The sequence below is a fragment of the Apus apus genome, chromosome 9 (genome assembly GCF_020740795.1).
Source record: "Apus apus isolate bApuApu2 chromosome 9, bApuApu2.pri.cur, whole genome shotgun sequence".
Lineage (NCBI taxonomy): Eukaryota > Metazoa > Chordata > Aves > Apodiformes > Apodidae > Apus > Apus apus.
Genome location: NC_067290.1, coordinates 10,323,558 through 10,339,871, shown reverse-complemented (window position 1 = coordinate 10,339,871; position 16,314 = coordinate 10,323,558). Strand labels below are relative to the sequence as shown.

The following is a 16,314-nucleotide window of genomic DNA, read 5'->3' as shown; positions in this document are numbered from 1 at the left end:
CTCCATGCAGTTATTCTGGTGTTACGAAATTTAGTTTATACCACTCTAACTGTCATCATTCCAGCATCTGCTGAAGGATCTGGAGAGCAGACAAAAGGCAGGTCACTTGTAACTAATGCTGACGAAAAAGGGGTTTCTGTAACAGTTTCTACTGAAATGAAGTAAAGAACAGAAAAATGCTGTAAGGTGGTGCTGTGAATGAAAGGACGAGTCAGGCTAAGGTTGTTCTGAAACAACGCAGAAGAGCCCTGGTTTGGGTGAGCTTGGGCAAACTGGAGCTGTTACACCTGCAATACAACCTGAGTAGCAACTACAAGCTCAAAGGGAGTGGATCCAATCTGTGACTCACTAAAACAAAAATAAATGGCTAGAATGTTCACAAAACTATAGAGGTGACTTCATAAAGCCAAACTGATGCAGAAAAATATCCTGCTCCTTCAGACAGCTTCTTGCAACAATCTGATCTTTACACTCAGCAGCCTTAAGCTTGGCTGCATGGTGTGTCTGCAAGTAGAGCTGTGGTGTGGCTGCTGTGGCCTTTTGCTAGGCTAGAGCATGACACAGAAAAGCCAGAGATGGCTTTTTCTTTTCTTCTAGCTCTGAATTTGTAGCATGAAGACTTTTTGTGCAGGCAGGAGTGTGATGGTGCAAAGGATGCCCAATGGACCTCCACTCCCCCTGCTTTGCTGTTTGTACCCAGGTCATGATATATCTGGGCTTTTTTCTAATTCCAGACCCTGGCTTTGCTGGACTTCACCATATACTACTTGTTTTTGCTGTGTGTAGGGAGGCATGTTTCTGTATGTAAATGCAGTTTCCTAAATGGTGCTTTTTAGGTTTGCCCTGAGAGGATGCTGTTATAGTGAACTCCATGTACTGTTTGGCCTCTTTCAGAAGATAAAATACCAGGTGGCACTTATCATCCAAATGCAAAATACCAGATATTTTAAACTGCCAGTTCTCCTAAGCTTAGCATTGTACAGCTTCAAGGGCAAGTCACACCATCCTTGGAGCAGTGAGCTCTCAAGAGAGCTGCAGAGCACTGAGTCCTTTGACTTTTCTCTTTCCTCCTGTCTAATGCAGGGCAGGAAGAATAGTGACTCTGCCTGCAGTGACCTTGGTCGCTTCTCTTGTCCTTGATTACCTGGGCATGGGTGCAAACACAGTATTTAAAAAACATCCGTCTTTAGGGTGGGAAATAATCAGCTGTACGTCTTCTGTCTTTCAGATAGTAAAGCTATAGTTGATGGCAACTTGAAGTTGATCCTTGGCCTGATATGGACCCTTATACTCCACTACTCCATTTCCATGCCAGTGTGGGAGGATGAAGGTGATGATGATGCAAAGAAGCAGACCCCTAAGCAGAGGCTGCTGGGCTGGATCCAGAACAAAATTCCTTACTTGCCAATCACGAACTTCAACCAAAACTGGCAAGATGGCAAAGCACTGGGGGCTCTTGTTGACAGCTGTGCTCCAGGTAAGTCCTTTGCTCTGTTTTCCTTGCCTGCTGTCCTCATGGCTGCTCTCCTGTTTCCATGGGAGGAGGTTTTCACTGCTGAGCTGGAGGCAGGAATGAAGCTTTTAAGAAAACCCGAGTCTAAAGAGGCCAACTGTGGGAAGCAGAAAGTTGTGAACAACTTGGCCAAGAGAAATACTGGCCTAAAGCAGAATGTGTGATTGCATTATTGGAGGCACCACGTCTAAGCTCTGTATTGGGTACAAGGGACAAAGGCGCAAATGCTGGCTCCTAAATGCAAGAAAGACTTGTTCCCACAGCAAGTGCCAACAACCTTTCAACTTCAGGGCTCAGCAGGAGGCTTCATGTGTTCTCTTGAAACAGGATTACAGAGGGAGCACAAAGCAGCCAGAAGCTGCACACTACCTGAAACTTCAGTGTTTAGTGAGCTGAGGCTGTGTTCCTTAAGGCGAGTAATGTGATGAAGTGTGAATAAAGGCAGTTTCCTTACCTTCTTGTAAAACAGCCTTGCTAGTGCAATTGCTGGTGCTCATCTGATGCAGCCTGGGTCACCATGGCAGGCAGTTGAAATTTTCCTTTCCAAATTTGCTGAGGGAGAGCCAGTGGAAACATAAAGGGTGGCTGGATGTATTCATACCGACTTTAGAGTCTGTCTTGAGCAGCTTAAATTCAAAGCAGTGCAGTTGTGTGGCTGAGTGAGTGGTAGGCAAGGTGGGTGGGAGTCTTTTTGAACTGGCTGATCCCACTGGTGCCATAAGGGCCCCTGGAGATGCTGGTTGTTGTCTCAAGCATTTTGGTGAGCAGCAGCACTTGCTCATCTTGTTCTGGCTACTTCTGCAAAGTTCTGAATGTCTTTCTGCATAGCAGAATAATACGAGTGGCTGTGCAGTTTGTGCTTGGTTCCTTCAGCTAGGGAATGTCCTTTGCAGATAACATCTATTAACTGAAATGTTCTTGCAGGCCTGTGCCCTGACTGGGAGACCTGGGACCCAAAGAAACCTGTTGACAATGCTCGGGAAGCCATGCAGCAGGCGGACGACTGGCTGGGTGTGCCACAGGTAAGGGCCTGCAGGGAGCACAGCAGTTAGCTTTGTACCTGCAACCTTCTTGAACTTAGGTTGAGGAAAACAGGTGAAGTTGCTTGGATGCTTCCAAAAATGACAGTTCACTCATGTGAAACTGCCTGAGCAAGGGCAAACTGTACCGAAGTGTGCTATTACCTTTCGGAGCTCTGGCTGTGAGATTTTGTGTAGGTGTCTCTGCTGAATACAGCTGGTGTTGCAGCACATAGGGCAGGGGAAGAAGCACATGTGTAGTGGTGCCTGCTCTATTAGTCCGTGGAGTTAGTTGGTTTCCTGCATTGAATTCCACTGAAGAAAAATTCACTGGGTTAAGTAATTGCCTACAAAGATGATTTTCAAACAGAGAACAATGTGTTTGCAAACTGGCTTGTTCTCATGCTGTTAAAGTTGGACAGAACTGCTGAAGTCTCTGAAGCTGTCAGAGCAGGAGAAGAGTGTGGTCACAAGTTTAACTTAGTAAGCAATGCAGTTCAGAGCTGTAGTACATAGGATTATGCATTATTAATTATTTTAGTTTCAACTATCCCTATGTTGAGTTTTGAGGAGAACATAGCTACCATTGCCTTGCCTTACTAGAGTTTAGTTTGTCAGTCTCCTGAGAACTCCTAATAATCAAGGCACAAAAATCCCCAAAACACTTTGGGACCATAAGGATCTTCTTAATTTTTATTTTTATTTTCTTTTTCATGAGATAGTAAGTGATGTTGTGTGTAACAGAGGGAGTACAAGTGTAAGGAATTGCATTAACATGTGGGTTGAAATGTAAGACTGACTCTGTGTCATAGCTCTGTTTCTGTGTTGACATGTGGTAACCAAGCACTGGTACAATACACTCCATTACTTTGTCTTTCAGGTTATTACCCCTGAAGAAATTATCCACCCTGATGTGGATGAGCACTCTGTAATGACTTACCTGTCCCAGTTCCCCAAAGCCAAACTGAAACCAGGAGCTCCTTTAAAACCCAAACTGAATCCAAAGAAAGCAAGGGCTTATGGCAGAGGTAAGGATTCAGAGAGCTTAAGCTGCACAGAGCATTTAACTCTTCAGAAAGCTGGGTGGGGTTTTTTCCTTGTGTTGAACTCCAGACCTACTGTAACTGACTTCAAAGTTTCAGTTGTATACTCTTGGTGTGGTGCCTAGTTTCAGAAATTGGTGGATATAGTCCAAAAGACACTCCTAGTTCTAACATGTAAATTCCCCTAAGTCTCTGAACCTGTTCTGCAGGCTGCCAGCCTTGCAGTCCACAGCTGGAAGAAGTAGATGATCTGAGGCTAAAACAACCTTGGTGGGAAATTTAAGCTAGCAGAATTGCTACTGAAAGTCATTGATCTAGCAGGGAAGTCTTCTTGTGATAAACCAGTCCTTCAAAGAGGAAAAACCCCTTTACATCTGTGTGTCTGAGCAGGCTCTCTCCAGAGGCAGTGTCTCCAGTTTCCCAGGCTTGATGGCAGATGTGTCAGGGTAGGCTACTTCTGAGTTATTGGAACTGATCAGTAGGTGTGAATACTTTGCACATACATAAAGGTGTGTTGGTAACCCTTCAAACATTAAATAATGCTGAGCCTTTGTTGTAAAGGTTATATTGGAAGGACTTGTCCATAGATGTTTATGCAACTGTAGATCTACATAGGCATTCTTATTTTAACTTACCTTTAAAATGAATAATTTCCTGTAACTTCTGATGTGGTTCTACTCTAGATTGAAATATATTAATAACTAAATGAATAAAAGATTTTTACTTTTAATATGCTTGGTATGTAGCAAGACATACTTACTGTGTGAATGACTGACCAACCTGCCTCAATCTGTCAAGTCTGGCTTTAGTCATGTTCTATCAAAAACTGGAATTATTTTCTTGTCCACTATAATGTATCCAGTGCTGTGGAGCCATTGTAATGAAAATTCTGTATGAGTTCTCATTTAACCAACCAAAGCAGATCTCTGGTAAGAGTAAAATCTGGAAGATGAAATGTAGGCTAAGAAAGTGCTGTGACTAATGCTGTCCTGGCTGAAGCTGTTTTCTGAGGATATGCAATCTTTCTCCTTGTGCTTGCAGAAGGAGGGATATTTAACTCAAATACCACATCCTAATGCTTGTGTGGTGGACTGAAGATACACAGAGTGAATTTATAGCTGTTTAAACTAGATTATAATCTAGGGTTTAGTTTGAAAGACTGAACATGTCAATTGTTAACACCTTATCAGAATGCTCAGATTTCCTAGTAAAAACATGATCTTCCTAGCATTGCTCTCACATTATTGTTTTCTGAAGACAAACAAGTTCAGGAATTCTGTTTTCCACAACCACTTCCTTTATGATCTCTCAGACGTTGCACTTTCCACTAATTGTGCTATGGAGCAGTAGTGCCCACAGTTTTATGAATAAGCTGAGAAGCAATTCCCTTACGCAGAAGGGAATATGTGTTTGGGCTAGTCTGGAGCCAGCAACTCAGGGAAGTTCTTCCACCCACTCAGTCTGACACCACCACGACAGGTGTCATGACCTCAGGCTATGTGTTGGGAGATGATGAAACCCTGCTGGTAAATGCGTGTTGCAGCAGGCCCTGTGCTGGGGAACAAGGAAACTGGTTAGAAGTTAAGTGGCACTGGCACTGAATTGCAGGATTTTCATGGTTTAGAGAGGTTCCTGTGTGCCATTTGTACAGTGTTCACACTGGTGAAGTAGCTTGAGCAACTTCCAGAGAGTAATAAATCTAAGCAGTGACTGTACCGCTGAGCTCTGAAAATGGAGTAAAATGAGACAGTGTAGGTAAGAGCTGTCTGGCTGAAGTAAGTCTTTCATCCTTGGCTCTAGGGCCATGCCTTTACCAAAAGGCTTCCTGAAGTTTCTCTCCTGCCTCCCTGGTTGTCCTTCCTGCTCTGCAGCACCGTTGCAGTGTCGAGCTGTGTGAAGTGGAGCAGCTCCTAAAGAGCAAACAAGGCACATGCTTAGCTCTGGGCAGCTGAGGAAGGGGTGTCATGGAGCAGCCTGGAAAAGCTGATGCTGGGGGTTTGTGTGGGAGGAGGGTTTGGACAGTTGTGGATAGTCTGCAAACTACCTTTTGAGTTTTGTAACAACAGCTCATGTGCCACTCTGTGTCTGTCTTGCAGGGATTGAGCCTCATGGGAACATGGTGAAGCAGCCTGCTATCTTCACAGTAGACACAATCAGTGCTGGGCAGGGAGACCTGATGGTCTTCATAGAGGATCCAGAAGGAAACAGAGAGGAGGTATGTGTGTTAAATACTTTGTGTGGAGAAGTAAAGCTGGTCTGAACACTGAAGATTTTGCAGTAACCTTCATCTTTCACAAGTAAGGTCTTAACAGATAACTAATCTAAGAAGAGGTTGCAAAATATCATCTATCAGAAGCGCAAGCCTCAAGTTTTTCCTCATAACTGCCTTACTGAGTGAGCTTGAAAAAAAAGTCATTATCTGCAACTGAGCAACACAGCTCCAATGTCCAGTAGTTGCAGTGCTTTAGCTTGACTGGCCAAGTACATTCTGACATGCTTTTAGATAACACACATCACTAAATCACTGTTTGCCCTTACTCATTCTGCAAGAATGGCTAAAGCAGCTATTTAGATGCCATGAATCATTTTAAGTAAAAATGCTGGTTTTAATGTTTATAGAAACTTCTCATCCAAGTGTTCCACTTGATCATGTTACAACATTCCAGAAAAATACAGCTGTACATTGGACTTAACGTCTCCTCAGCTTTGGCTGCATTACTAGAACAATTAGTAGCAAAGGAAGGGCCAGGATGGGGAGAAGGTAGCTTGCTTCATCCCATCTGAAGACAAAACCAATGGGTTTTTTCCATAAGAAAAGAGGAGGTAGTGAGGACCCCAGCTCCCACAGCAGCATGTCTCTTAGGTTGCTGACTCTGAAAATAGTTTGCAGTATCAAGCAGAAAAAATGTCCTAGAAAAGACTCCTAGGCTGGCGTGCATTGGCACAGCTCAGTGATGGATGTTTTCTCTCCTAGGCAAAGATAACACCATCCAGTGACAAAAACAAGACCTATTCTGTTCAGTATGTGCCAAGGGTTACTGGACCTCACAAGGTAGGTTGTGTGTCAATAACCAGTCTTCTCTTGCTAAATGTGCTCCTCTACTGGTTGTTAAGGTGAAGAAAAGGTAGCCTGCTGTGACCTTAATTCTCCATCTGGGCTATTGGGCCGCCCACCTCCCAAGGGGGAAGGAGGGGTGTGTTGGGAGAAAGTGTGTGGGTGTTTGGTATCAAGTGCTGCCTCTGGCTCTTCTCTCACCTGGGGCCCCTTCTTGCAGCTCATGAAGCCAGTTTTGTGGGTTGTCAGAGAGACATAGAGCAAAGTACCAGGTTGTTTCTATAAGGTTTTTCTTTGTTGATAACCTTGTATACTGTAGGGGTTTTGCAGAGAAGGTTCTTCACCCATTACCTGACACCTGCAGAAACATGTTTATGGGTGATTCCTTTGCTTGGCACTTGCTTGAGTGACTGGTCCCCACAGTCAGTCTGAAAAGCTAAATACAATTCCTGCTGCTGCTTCATTGCTGGGTGATGATCTGCCTCTTCTTGGTGCATCCAGATTCAAGCATCCACACTGGTGTGGCTGATACCAGAATCAGCAGCATTGTAAGGAGGTGGTCAGCAGTTAACCCTGCATGGACAGGATGAGGGCTGTAGGATGGATGGTCTCACCTCTGAGGCTCTCTGAGCTAGGACAGAGGCACTTGACTCCATGCCTGTCTTTGTGGTGGTGACATTGAGCTCTGCCTCTGCCTGGTGGGTTGAAGCTGACATTATCTGTCTCTAGGTTTCAGTCCTATTTGCTGGGCAGCACATCTCAAAGAGTCCATTTGAAGTGAACGTGGACAAAGCCCAGGGAGATGCAAGCAAAGTAACAGCAAAGGGACCAGGACTGGAGGCAACAGGGAATATTGCCAACAAGCCTACCTACTTTGACCTCTACACAGCAGGTAAGCAGGATGAACGAGTGCTGAGATCCTGCAAGTTCCTGAAATGTGAGGAGAACCTAAGCTTTGGAGGAATAAACAAACTGAAAAGTGGGTGAGAATTTGCAGCCCCATCAAGTTTAGAGGTGAAATTATAGCCAGGCTGTTCTGGAGGCTTAGCTGTGTATGAAACATTTAAAATATAGAGCTGAGCTGGGGCAGAAAGTTGCTAAGCAATATCCAGAAATTCGTCATGAACTTGCTGAATGGCAGCAGGCAAGTTCCTGGCTAATTTCTTCCCCCCAGCTCATTTTGAACAGGAATGTGAAATGCTCATCTCTGAAGGAGGAACTGAGAGTAAACTGTAAACACGTGATGTGTTCGGTATTTAGCTTTACAGAAAGAATCTGCCACAGTGCTACTTTGAGTTCGTACTTCAATGATGAACTGTTTTCAACCTCCATTGTAATTATTAGGGAGCCACTATCTTCATTAGGGCATCTCCATCATGTGAGTTGTCACCTGCTGTTAGGCCAATGCTGTAGCCTAGAGGAGTCAATAAGATGCTACAAATGCTAATTCATTTAGAACAATGTGAAACTACTTAGGGCAGTTACTTGAAGTATTTGAACAACAAAATATGCTGAGTAGCATATTTTGAATTGCCTTCTACCTGAGGGTGCTTAGAAATAAAATTAAATGTGGTTATAGTGAGGGGAAGTGTTGTGTTCAGCCTCTAATTGGGAGAGGGAGTGGTCTGAATCATGTAAAGACTTGTCTGGCTTCTGGAAGTGTCTTTAAAACTGTTTTTGTTGCATGATGAGTTGAATAAAATGTGAAAGAAACAGGTGTCTGAACAAAAGTGAATGTGTATAGTCCAGCAGAGAAGGACCAACATGCACATTGTCCATGCTCTTAATCCAAACAGCTTCAAAGCTTGGGAGATTGAACTGATTGGTGAAGCTGTGGTCTAGTCTGTGACAGAGGCACTACAGGGCAGTGGCAATAGCATGATGACCAGGCTGTGTGTTCAGTGTTATAATACTGTTGAGGAACCTTATGAGGGGAGCAGCAGAGCCCTGTCAGTTTGGTGGCTTCGTGGAGATGCCACCATCTTGTCTTGCCCCCTCCCTGCTTGAGTTGTCTGGCTGTTGTCAGCAGAAGCCGAATGTTTAGGCTGTGCCCAGAAATGGTAGCAGGGGCTGGGCTCATCTGGCTGTGATCCTAAACACAGAGTGTGTTGCTGTGGGGAAGCCAAGGCTCAGCTGGGCTTGTTTCCTTTGCAGGTGCTGGAGTGGGTGACGTGATTGTGGAAGTGGAGGATCCTCAGGGGAGAAGCCTTGCTGAAGTTGTGGTAGAAGACAAAGGCAACCAAGTCTACCGTTGCACCTACAAACCTGTTCAAGCTGGTCCTCACATTGTCAAAGTGACTTTTGCTGGGGAGGCAATTCCCAAAACTCCTTGCACTGTTCTTGTTGGAGAAGGTATACTTTTAAAAAAAATGCCCCTAAATGTAGATTGCCACTTTTCTTCCTGGGTGTGATCTCTGTACCTTTCAGCATCTTGGACCTGTTTCAACGGGCCACCAGGGTATTCATAGGGTAAAATAGTGCTCTCTAACAGTAATAAGGCTTTTGTTGCTAGAGTTTCCTTTCTGCCTAGACTTCTGAACATTAAGCTGCCCTTTGTATTTTTTTTGTTGTTGGTTGTTTTTTTTGGGTTTTTTTGTTGGTTTTTTTTGCAGCTGTGCAGTGTCTTGCTGTTCTCCACCTTTGTTCCTCAAATGACTATATTTACTGTTTTCCTCCTTAACTGACACCTAACTTGCTCTCTGTTCCATCCTTACGTGCTCCTATGCTTTTAGATCTCTGCTCATCTCTCCTGAGCTACCCTCCATTTGTGGAATTTTGGACTTCACTGCTAATGGCTTCATAGTTGGTAAGAGGTGTGCAGGATGCTCAGTCATGTTTGCTTTTCTGAAGCTTCTAGCCTGCAGCTTGTCCCAGCTAAAAGGGAGTTTGGTTTTGTTGGGGCTGGGGAAGAAAGTTGCAAGCGAACTGAAGCGGTGTGTGACCCAGTCAGTGAAACTTGCCTGACCACAAGCTGCCTGACCCAGTTGTGTATGGACTTGGTGAGCTACTCCCACCCCATGTTGGGCGCACTCCTGTATGCTCCCACCGAGTGTCCTGAGCTCACAGATGGCATGTGACCTTCACTTTCACCCTCAGTGTAGGACAGGGAGCAATGCTGGCTGCTGCAGGGGTGAGGGTAAAACTTGTAAGCTATTGAAATGAGTGAAAACCTAATGAGCTGCTTGGCAGATTTGTGCTCCAGCTGCAAGCACGGTGTGTTTGGGGGAAATGCATGTTGGGTTTACACTGCTGGGAGGCTGTGATTATTTATTTGTAAGTCTCTTCAAATCCTTCAGGTCTCCGGAGTTGAAGACCACACAATAGCTGGGATTGTGTAATGAAAACTGTTCTTAAGTGCGTGTTACATTTTTATGTAGCCACTTTGCAGGGCTGGAGAAGCACTTGGAGTAAAGGGGGGGGGCCAAGTGTAACCTTAATCTCAGCCATACCTTGCCTACTGCCCCTACCCATGGCTGCTTCTGTCTGCAGAGGCTTGATGGCTCTGCTCCTGAAACTACAAACTGCAAAGAGCAGAGAGTTTTGACACGACATCTCTTACCAAAGCATGTGCAGAACTCAGAGTTGCTAATAGCAGTTATTCCAGTTATGTGCTTCTGAAAGAACAGCACATGGGGGTTAGCTGCAAAGGGAAACTTCACCCCATGCTGCAGCACGCCTCTTGGTGCAAAAGGTGTCAAGAAAATTGTGCCTAGTACTGTGAATAGCTGTGGAAAAGTTTTTGTATTGATAACTGGCATCAAATTGGAAAGCAACAGGGCTTTGGTGTTTGCTTTCATTCTGAAAAAGGGCCCTTGCAGGGGGGCAGCACCCAGTGCTGCTGCCCAAAACCCATAGAGCATAGACTGTGGCTGGGCAGACTCCTGCCTGTCTGCCCTAGCGCCGTAACATAAAAACTTGTGCTGAAGGCTAAGCTGTGGCGTCCCTAAGTCAACATTAAACTGAAGGTTGTTCCAGGCTGGCTAGGCTTCGTGTACATGGAGAATCAAAGGTGATATTGATGTCTGAAATTCCCTTGCAGCCTGCAACCCCAACGCGTGTCGCGCCACGGGCCGCGGCCTGCAGCCCAAGGGCGTCCGCATGAGGGAAACGGCCGAGTTCAAGGTCGACACCAGAGCCGCCGGGAGCGGAGACCTTGGGGTGACTGTGAAGGGACCCAGTAAGTGCTGGGGTGAACTGGTGCTGGGGATGTGCTTTGGGGAAGCGGAGAATGCAAAAACCAAGAGCAATATGGAGATGGGGGAGCTGAACAGAACTAGCGGGTTTGGTATCCCCATAAAAAGCCAGATTTCAGAAAGGTTTTCTGGGACTCTTAGTGGCTTTAGGTCTGTCCGATTTAATGCATATGGGTTAGCAAAACTGAGAAAATCCAGGCGTTTCCCTGCTGTGGCCTCCAGGCATCATGGGTATCTCCTCTGACCTGTGGGAGCAAGTCACGCTCCGGCAGGATGGAAATCCTGCTCTTGCAAAGCTGGGAACGGCTGCACTGCTGGCTGTGCTGGATGGGCATATAAGCAGAAGGTGGGGGGAACCCGCAGGCTAATGTGTCCCCGGGTCCTTTGCTGTGTGCTGGGCTCAGGCTGTGCCCCCCTGCCTGCCCGTGGCTCCTGTGCTGGGCCCGGCAGCTCCCCCCAGCCGGGGCAGCACTGAAAGGTGCATTGTATTGCCTTCACCTCCTCCACACGCACAGTGCTCCCACTGTGTGCCTTCGTGCCTTTGGGGAGGGGGGAAAAAAAAACAACGCAACAGACCTATCGATGTAAATTGTAATGTATTAAGCTTTTCTCCTTAAATTCTTCATCTTGAAGAGAATGAAAAGTAGGCATTCCCTGCATACTTGTGGTTGCAAAGTCTGACAAATGTTAAGCTTTTTTGTTTTAACATATGACATGCATCATACTGCAGACTAAGAAAATAAAACACAAGGGAACCTATTAAGTCTGGTAACTTAAAATACTTTCTGCTGTATTTCTTCTGGAAGTGTTTGCTGTCTTTGTCCTAGAGGGCAACTAGAACTAACTTCCCTTATAACCTGACCTTTTTTTTTTTTTTTCCCTGGTGGAAGAGATTTATTCTTGCAAGCTAAAATAAATACAAGAAAACATGAACTTGTCTGAATAATTGAATGCAGGATGGAAGCTGTTAAGTTTAATGCTGAACTGATCTTTCAACAGAGGGCTTGGAGGAGCTGGTGAAACAAAAAGGCTTTATGGATGGTATATATGCATTTGAATATTATCCAGCTACCCCAGGGAAATACGTTGTCACAATTACATGGGGTGGGCACAACATCCCAAAAAGGTGAGTTACAAGTAGCTTTTTTTTTTTTTTGAGTTTTTGTGCCTTTTGGCAGGCTGTAGTTGGGGGGCCTTTAATGGAATGTTGACCTTGGAGAAACTCTGGGGGGACAAAATTAGTGGCAAAAGAGGTTGCTGTGAGTTCATCTACAGCCTGTTTTAGGGTTGCAGCAGCTTATATGGGAAAGCTTTGAAGGGTGATTTGTATCAGTCTTGCTAAACCCAAGATGATGAATACAAAAACACTAGAAAACTTGGTGGATCATGCAGTTTGGACTTCACTGTGAGTCTTTGAAGGGATTTGTTACTGTAGTGTCCAGGGCTACAGTGAGCAGTGCAAGCCAAGTATTTGACACTCAGGATTTGTGGTGCAAGACGTAAGCACGTGAGGGGTTGGATGACCTCTCTGCTAGAAAGACAGCGTGCTGGGCACTGTGCCACCACATATAGCATCTATTAATTTGGGAAATCCAATGTAAAGCCTTGTTTAAAAGCCTGGGGAAAAACGCGGGTGCTGTATTTGTCCTCCTTTTGAATCCCATGCTTTGATTTTTCTCCTCTAGCCCCTTTGAAGTTCAAGTGGGTCATGAAGCAGGTCCTCAGAAAGTGCGAGCCTGGGGGCCAGGGCTGCATGAGGGGATTGTGGGCAAATCGGCTGACTTTGTGGTAGAGTCCATTGGCACAGAAGTTGGCTCTCTTGGTATGTTACTTCACTTAGTTTGGCTGAAATATTTATATATTGCAATGCTAGCAACGAACTCATGAGAAACAATAGCTTTCCCAGCAGTAAAAAAACATGTCTGTAAGATGTTTTGGTCTAAACACAAACTTCTGTCAGAGTATGAAAGGCAAGTCCTAAAGGCAGGAATGTGTGTGATGAGGAGTGTTAGTCTGTGGTTTTGTGGGATGAGATCCACAAAGGAATGATGTATTATCTCTTATATTGCTGATGAAGGGTGATAGAGACCATGAGGCGTGATTATGGCTAATAAAATGCACTTTGGAGAAGTGGTGTCAAATTAGCAGCTACCACAAACCTAATGCAAGGAACCTACTTTTTCCTTTTTCAGGCTTTGCCATAGAAGGCCCTTCTCAGGCTAAAATTGAGTGTGATGACAAGAACGATGGTTCATGTGACGTGAAGTATTGGCCCAAGGAGCCTGGTGAATATGCTGTGCACATCATGTGTGATGATGAGGACATAAAAGACAGTCCTTACATGGCCTTCATCCGACCGGCTTCTGGAGACTTCAACCCAGATAAGGTGCTATATAAGTCACTCATGGCATAACATGTCTTTGATGTAACTACAGTAGAGATGTTTGTGAAAGTTTCTGGTAACAGAGTTGACGCTTAAGCTGCCCCTACGTAAAGCTCCAAATTTGCCATGTTCCAGCCAGATATTACTCAGTTTTTTTCTAATAACCCTGTTGTGATTTTGATTTTAATGTAATGAAAACTTGCTGAATTTGTCCAAATTCTTAGCTTTCACTCTAGCCTCTATTTGTATCCCAAGCTTCATGGGTTTTGTGGGAAGAGGAAGGGCATAGTTTTACTTCCCTTTCTGAACTGCAAGCAAAGATTCTTAATGTGTTTTCTTTTAGGTGAAGGCTTATGGGCCGGGCTTGGAGAGGACTGGCTGTATAGTGAACAATCCTGCCGAGTTCACAGTTGAAACCAAGGACGCTGGGAAAGCACCTCTGAAGATGTATGCACAGGTAAGAAGCCAAAGGCAGCTATATGAAATTGCAACAAAAGGGCTTTAATACTGTTGAGAAGAATGCCTGAAGTATTTCTGCGTACTTACACACCACTTAATTCTGAGGATGTGTAATTCTCTCAAACCTCTGTGCTTTGATCTGTGTGATGTAGTCAGGCAACAAACCTAACTGAAGACAAGGTGACTTCTCCCTGGCATATGAAATACATGGCTTTGCTTCCTTACTTGGAGTCTCCTCAGAAAAGCAAGCTATAATTTCCTGGAGTTGTCATTTGGAAGCACCCAAAGTGTCTCTGAGCCTGAGAATTTCATGGGAGCTTGTTAATATACATGTTGTAGGATGATGTTAAGAATGAGCAGGTGTTAGTGATGAAGGCTTACAGCAGTAATTTGCATGGTTCTTCAGTATTTCTGAGTTGCAGTTCTGGAACGAAAAATCCCACGTTTTGAAACAGTCTTGGGCTGTTCAAACTACACAAGCATTTTCAAAGTACCTAAACCTTCTGCTTTTTAGGATGGAGAAGGAAACCCTATCGACATCCAGATAAAGAGCAAGCCTGATGGTGTGTTTGCCTGTTCCTACCTGCCAGTTAAACCAATTAAACATACAATTTCTGTTGTCTGGGGAGGAGCCAATGTGCCCAATAGCCCATTTAGGGTAAGTACTGAGATGAGTATTACTCGTTGTAGCCAAATAGGACATTTGTGCTCACATCTGCTTGTCATTACAACTAGAATGATACAACCTTCTGTGAACTTAAAGGAAGTGTGCTCTTCTGCTCTCTTTTTAGGAATCTATCGATTTAAAAAAGGCTTTCTGTTTTTACAAGCTCACATATCAGATGTCTCCTATCAGTGCAGCTGCAGCCAGGGGTTGAGAGGGTCAAGGCAATTCACTCTTACCTTGTACGCTTTTCCTGTAGTTTTTCTCTGTCCAAGCAATGCTCTGACTTGACTGTGCTTTCGAATGTGACACAGATATGTGATTCTTACCCTTGTGAACCTGTGTAGGTCCTTATAGGTCAGGGAAGCCATCCTCAGAAAGTGAAAGTGTTTGGACCTGGCGTGGAGAGAACTGGCCTGAAAGCGAACGAGCCGACCCACTTCACTGTTGACTGCACGGATGCAGGAGAAGGTAAAGGCAGGGTGGGCTGTTGCTGTGGCATCAGAACCACAGGTCATGCAAGAGGGGTTATGTACTGCTTCATGCTGGTTTTCCTTGTTTAATGGAAAAAATGCGGGAAAGAGAATGTTGCAATGAATTGTGATGTGATCTGTTACATCTATTAACGTGGTGGCTCGAACAACTACTGGAGAAATGGGAATGTGCTGGCTGTTTGGCTAACAATGTCTAGTCCAGTAGCAAGACTTCCCTTTGCTTTTCCTAGGTGATGTCAGTGTTGGAATTAAGTGTGATGCTCGTGTGGTCAGCGATGAGGAAGAAGACATAGATTTCGACATCATCCACAATGCTAACGATACCTTCACAGTGAAATACGCCCCACCAGCTGCTGGGCGCTACACTATTAAAGTGCTTTTTGCAGGAGAGGTTTGTAATCTTTGTTTTACAGCCTGATGTTTCTAGAGGCTGTTTATGTGGTCCTCCATCACTGAGCATGTGCCAGTTCACAGCTGGCTGTGGCAGTTTGCAGCTAGTTCCTTCCGTTTCTGCTCGTGCACTTCGTGGTCACTGTTTCTAAAAACACTTCTGTAGTGCTTGAAGGTACAAATGAAAGGGGTTGACTGGAAACATTTAAGTTGAAACATGTAATGTGTTGGTCTGGCATAATGAGCGTGGCCTTGGTGATGGGTCAAAGCTGCTTCCTAAAGGATAGAAAACCTAAGTGACTCTCCAAGGAACATGGGAATAAAAAGAAGTTTTTCCTTAAAAAAGGAGTGAAGCCCCTTCAAACTGTCCAGCTGTCAACTTTGCCCTTGACTCTGAATGACAATGCTCAGTAAGGCAGAAGAAAGTGTTTAAGTGAGGCAAAATTTTACTCAAGATGGTTCTGGAATTAAAGCAGAAGTATCTTAAAATTATTATCTGTCTTGTTTTGGCTAGTGAGGAGTTACCTGGTTATGTTTAGAGCTGTGTTTCTGTTGCAGGAAATTCCTGCCAGCCCGTTCAGAGTTAAAGTGGACCCCTCACACGATGCCAGCAAAGTGAAAGCTGAAGGACCTGGGCTGAACAAAACTGGTGAGAGCAGGGTTCAGATGGCATGGGCAGTGCTGGTCTGTGCAGGGCTGTTGTGGTGTAGCTGCTGCCTGGCTGAGCATTGCTGGGATGCAGAGAAGCAGACCTGGATATGGCGAGGCAGGGTGCCAGGCAATGGGAAATGGCTCCTCTTCCTTGGCATTTAGCTTGACTGGTATTTATATGTACCAAATACTTCTTGGGAAGAGTTTCTGTGTGTGAGCTCTGCATAAATTAGAATTAACATTTTTCTGCAGGTGTGGAAAATGGCAAGCCAACACATTTCACTGTGTTCACCAAGGGAGCTGGAAAAGCGCCGCTGGATGTGCAGTTCAGCAGCCCGGTGCCAGGAGAGGCAGTGGTAGATCTGGATATCATTGACAACTATGACTATTCCCACACTGTTAGGTACACTCCAATACAGCAGGTAGGTCCAAGTCCTTTAGGAATACAAG

The 16,314-nt window shown here is 44.9% G+C and overlaps 1 protein-coding gene across 3 annotated transcripts in view; it reads left to right on the top strand.

Annotated features, from left to right (window-relative positions):
• FLNB (filamin B) overlaps positions 1-16,314 on the top strand; it is a 70,186-nt gene that overhangs the window by 21,825 nt on the left and 32,047 nt on the right. For all 3 annotated transcript variants that reach the window (XM_051627337.1, XM_051627335.1, XM_051627336.1), the window contains exons 2-18: positions 1,229-1,477; positions 2,438-2,535; positions 3,413-3,560; positions 5,672-5,790; positions 6,550-6,627; positions 7,360-7,522; positions 8,785-8,982; positions 10,670-10,807; positions 11,823-11,949; positions 12,509-12,645; positions 13,016-13,209; positions 13,550-13,663; positions 14,180-14,323; positions 14,677-14,800; positions 15,054-15,214; positions 15,772-15,862; positions 16,117-16,286. In XM_051627337.1, the coding sequence (XP_051483297.1) occupies positions 1,229-1,477; positions 2,438-2,535; positions 3,413-3,560; positions 5,672-5,790; positions 6,550-6,627; positions 7,360-7,522; positions 8,785-8,982; positions 10,670-10,807; positions 11,823-11,949; positions 12,509-12,645; positions 13,016-13,209; positions 13,550-13,663; positions 14,180-14,323; positions 14,677-14,800; positions 15,054-15,214; positions 15,772-15,862; positions 16,117-16,286 (2,453 nt within the window). The remainder of the gene's footprint in view (positions 1-1,228; positions 1,478-2,437; positions 2,536-3,412; positions 3,561-5,671; positions 5,791-6,549; positions 6,628-7,359; positions 7,523-8,784; positions 8,983-10,669; positions 10,808-11,822; positions 11,950-12,508; positions 12,646-13,015; positions 13,210-13,549; positions 13,664-14,179; positions 14,324-14,676; positions 14,801-15,053; positions 15,215-15,771; positions 15,863-16,116; positions 16,287-16,314) is intronic.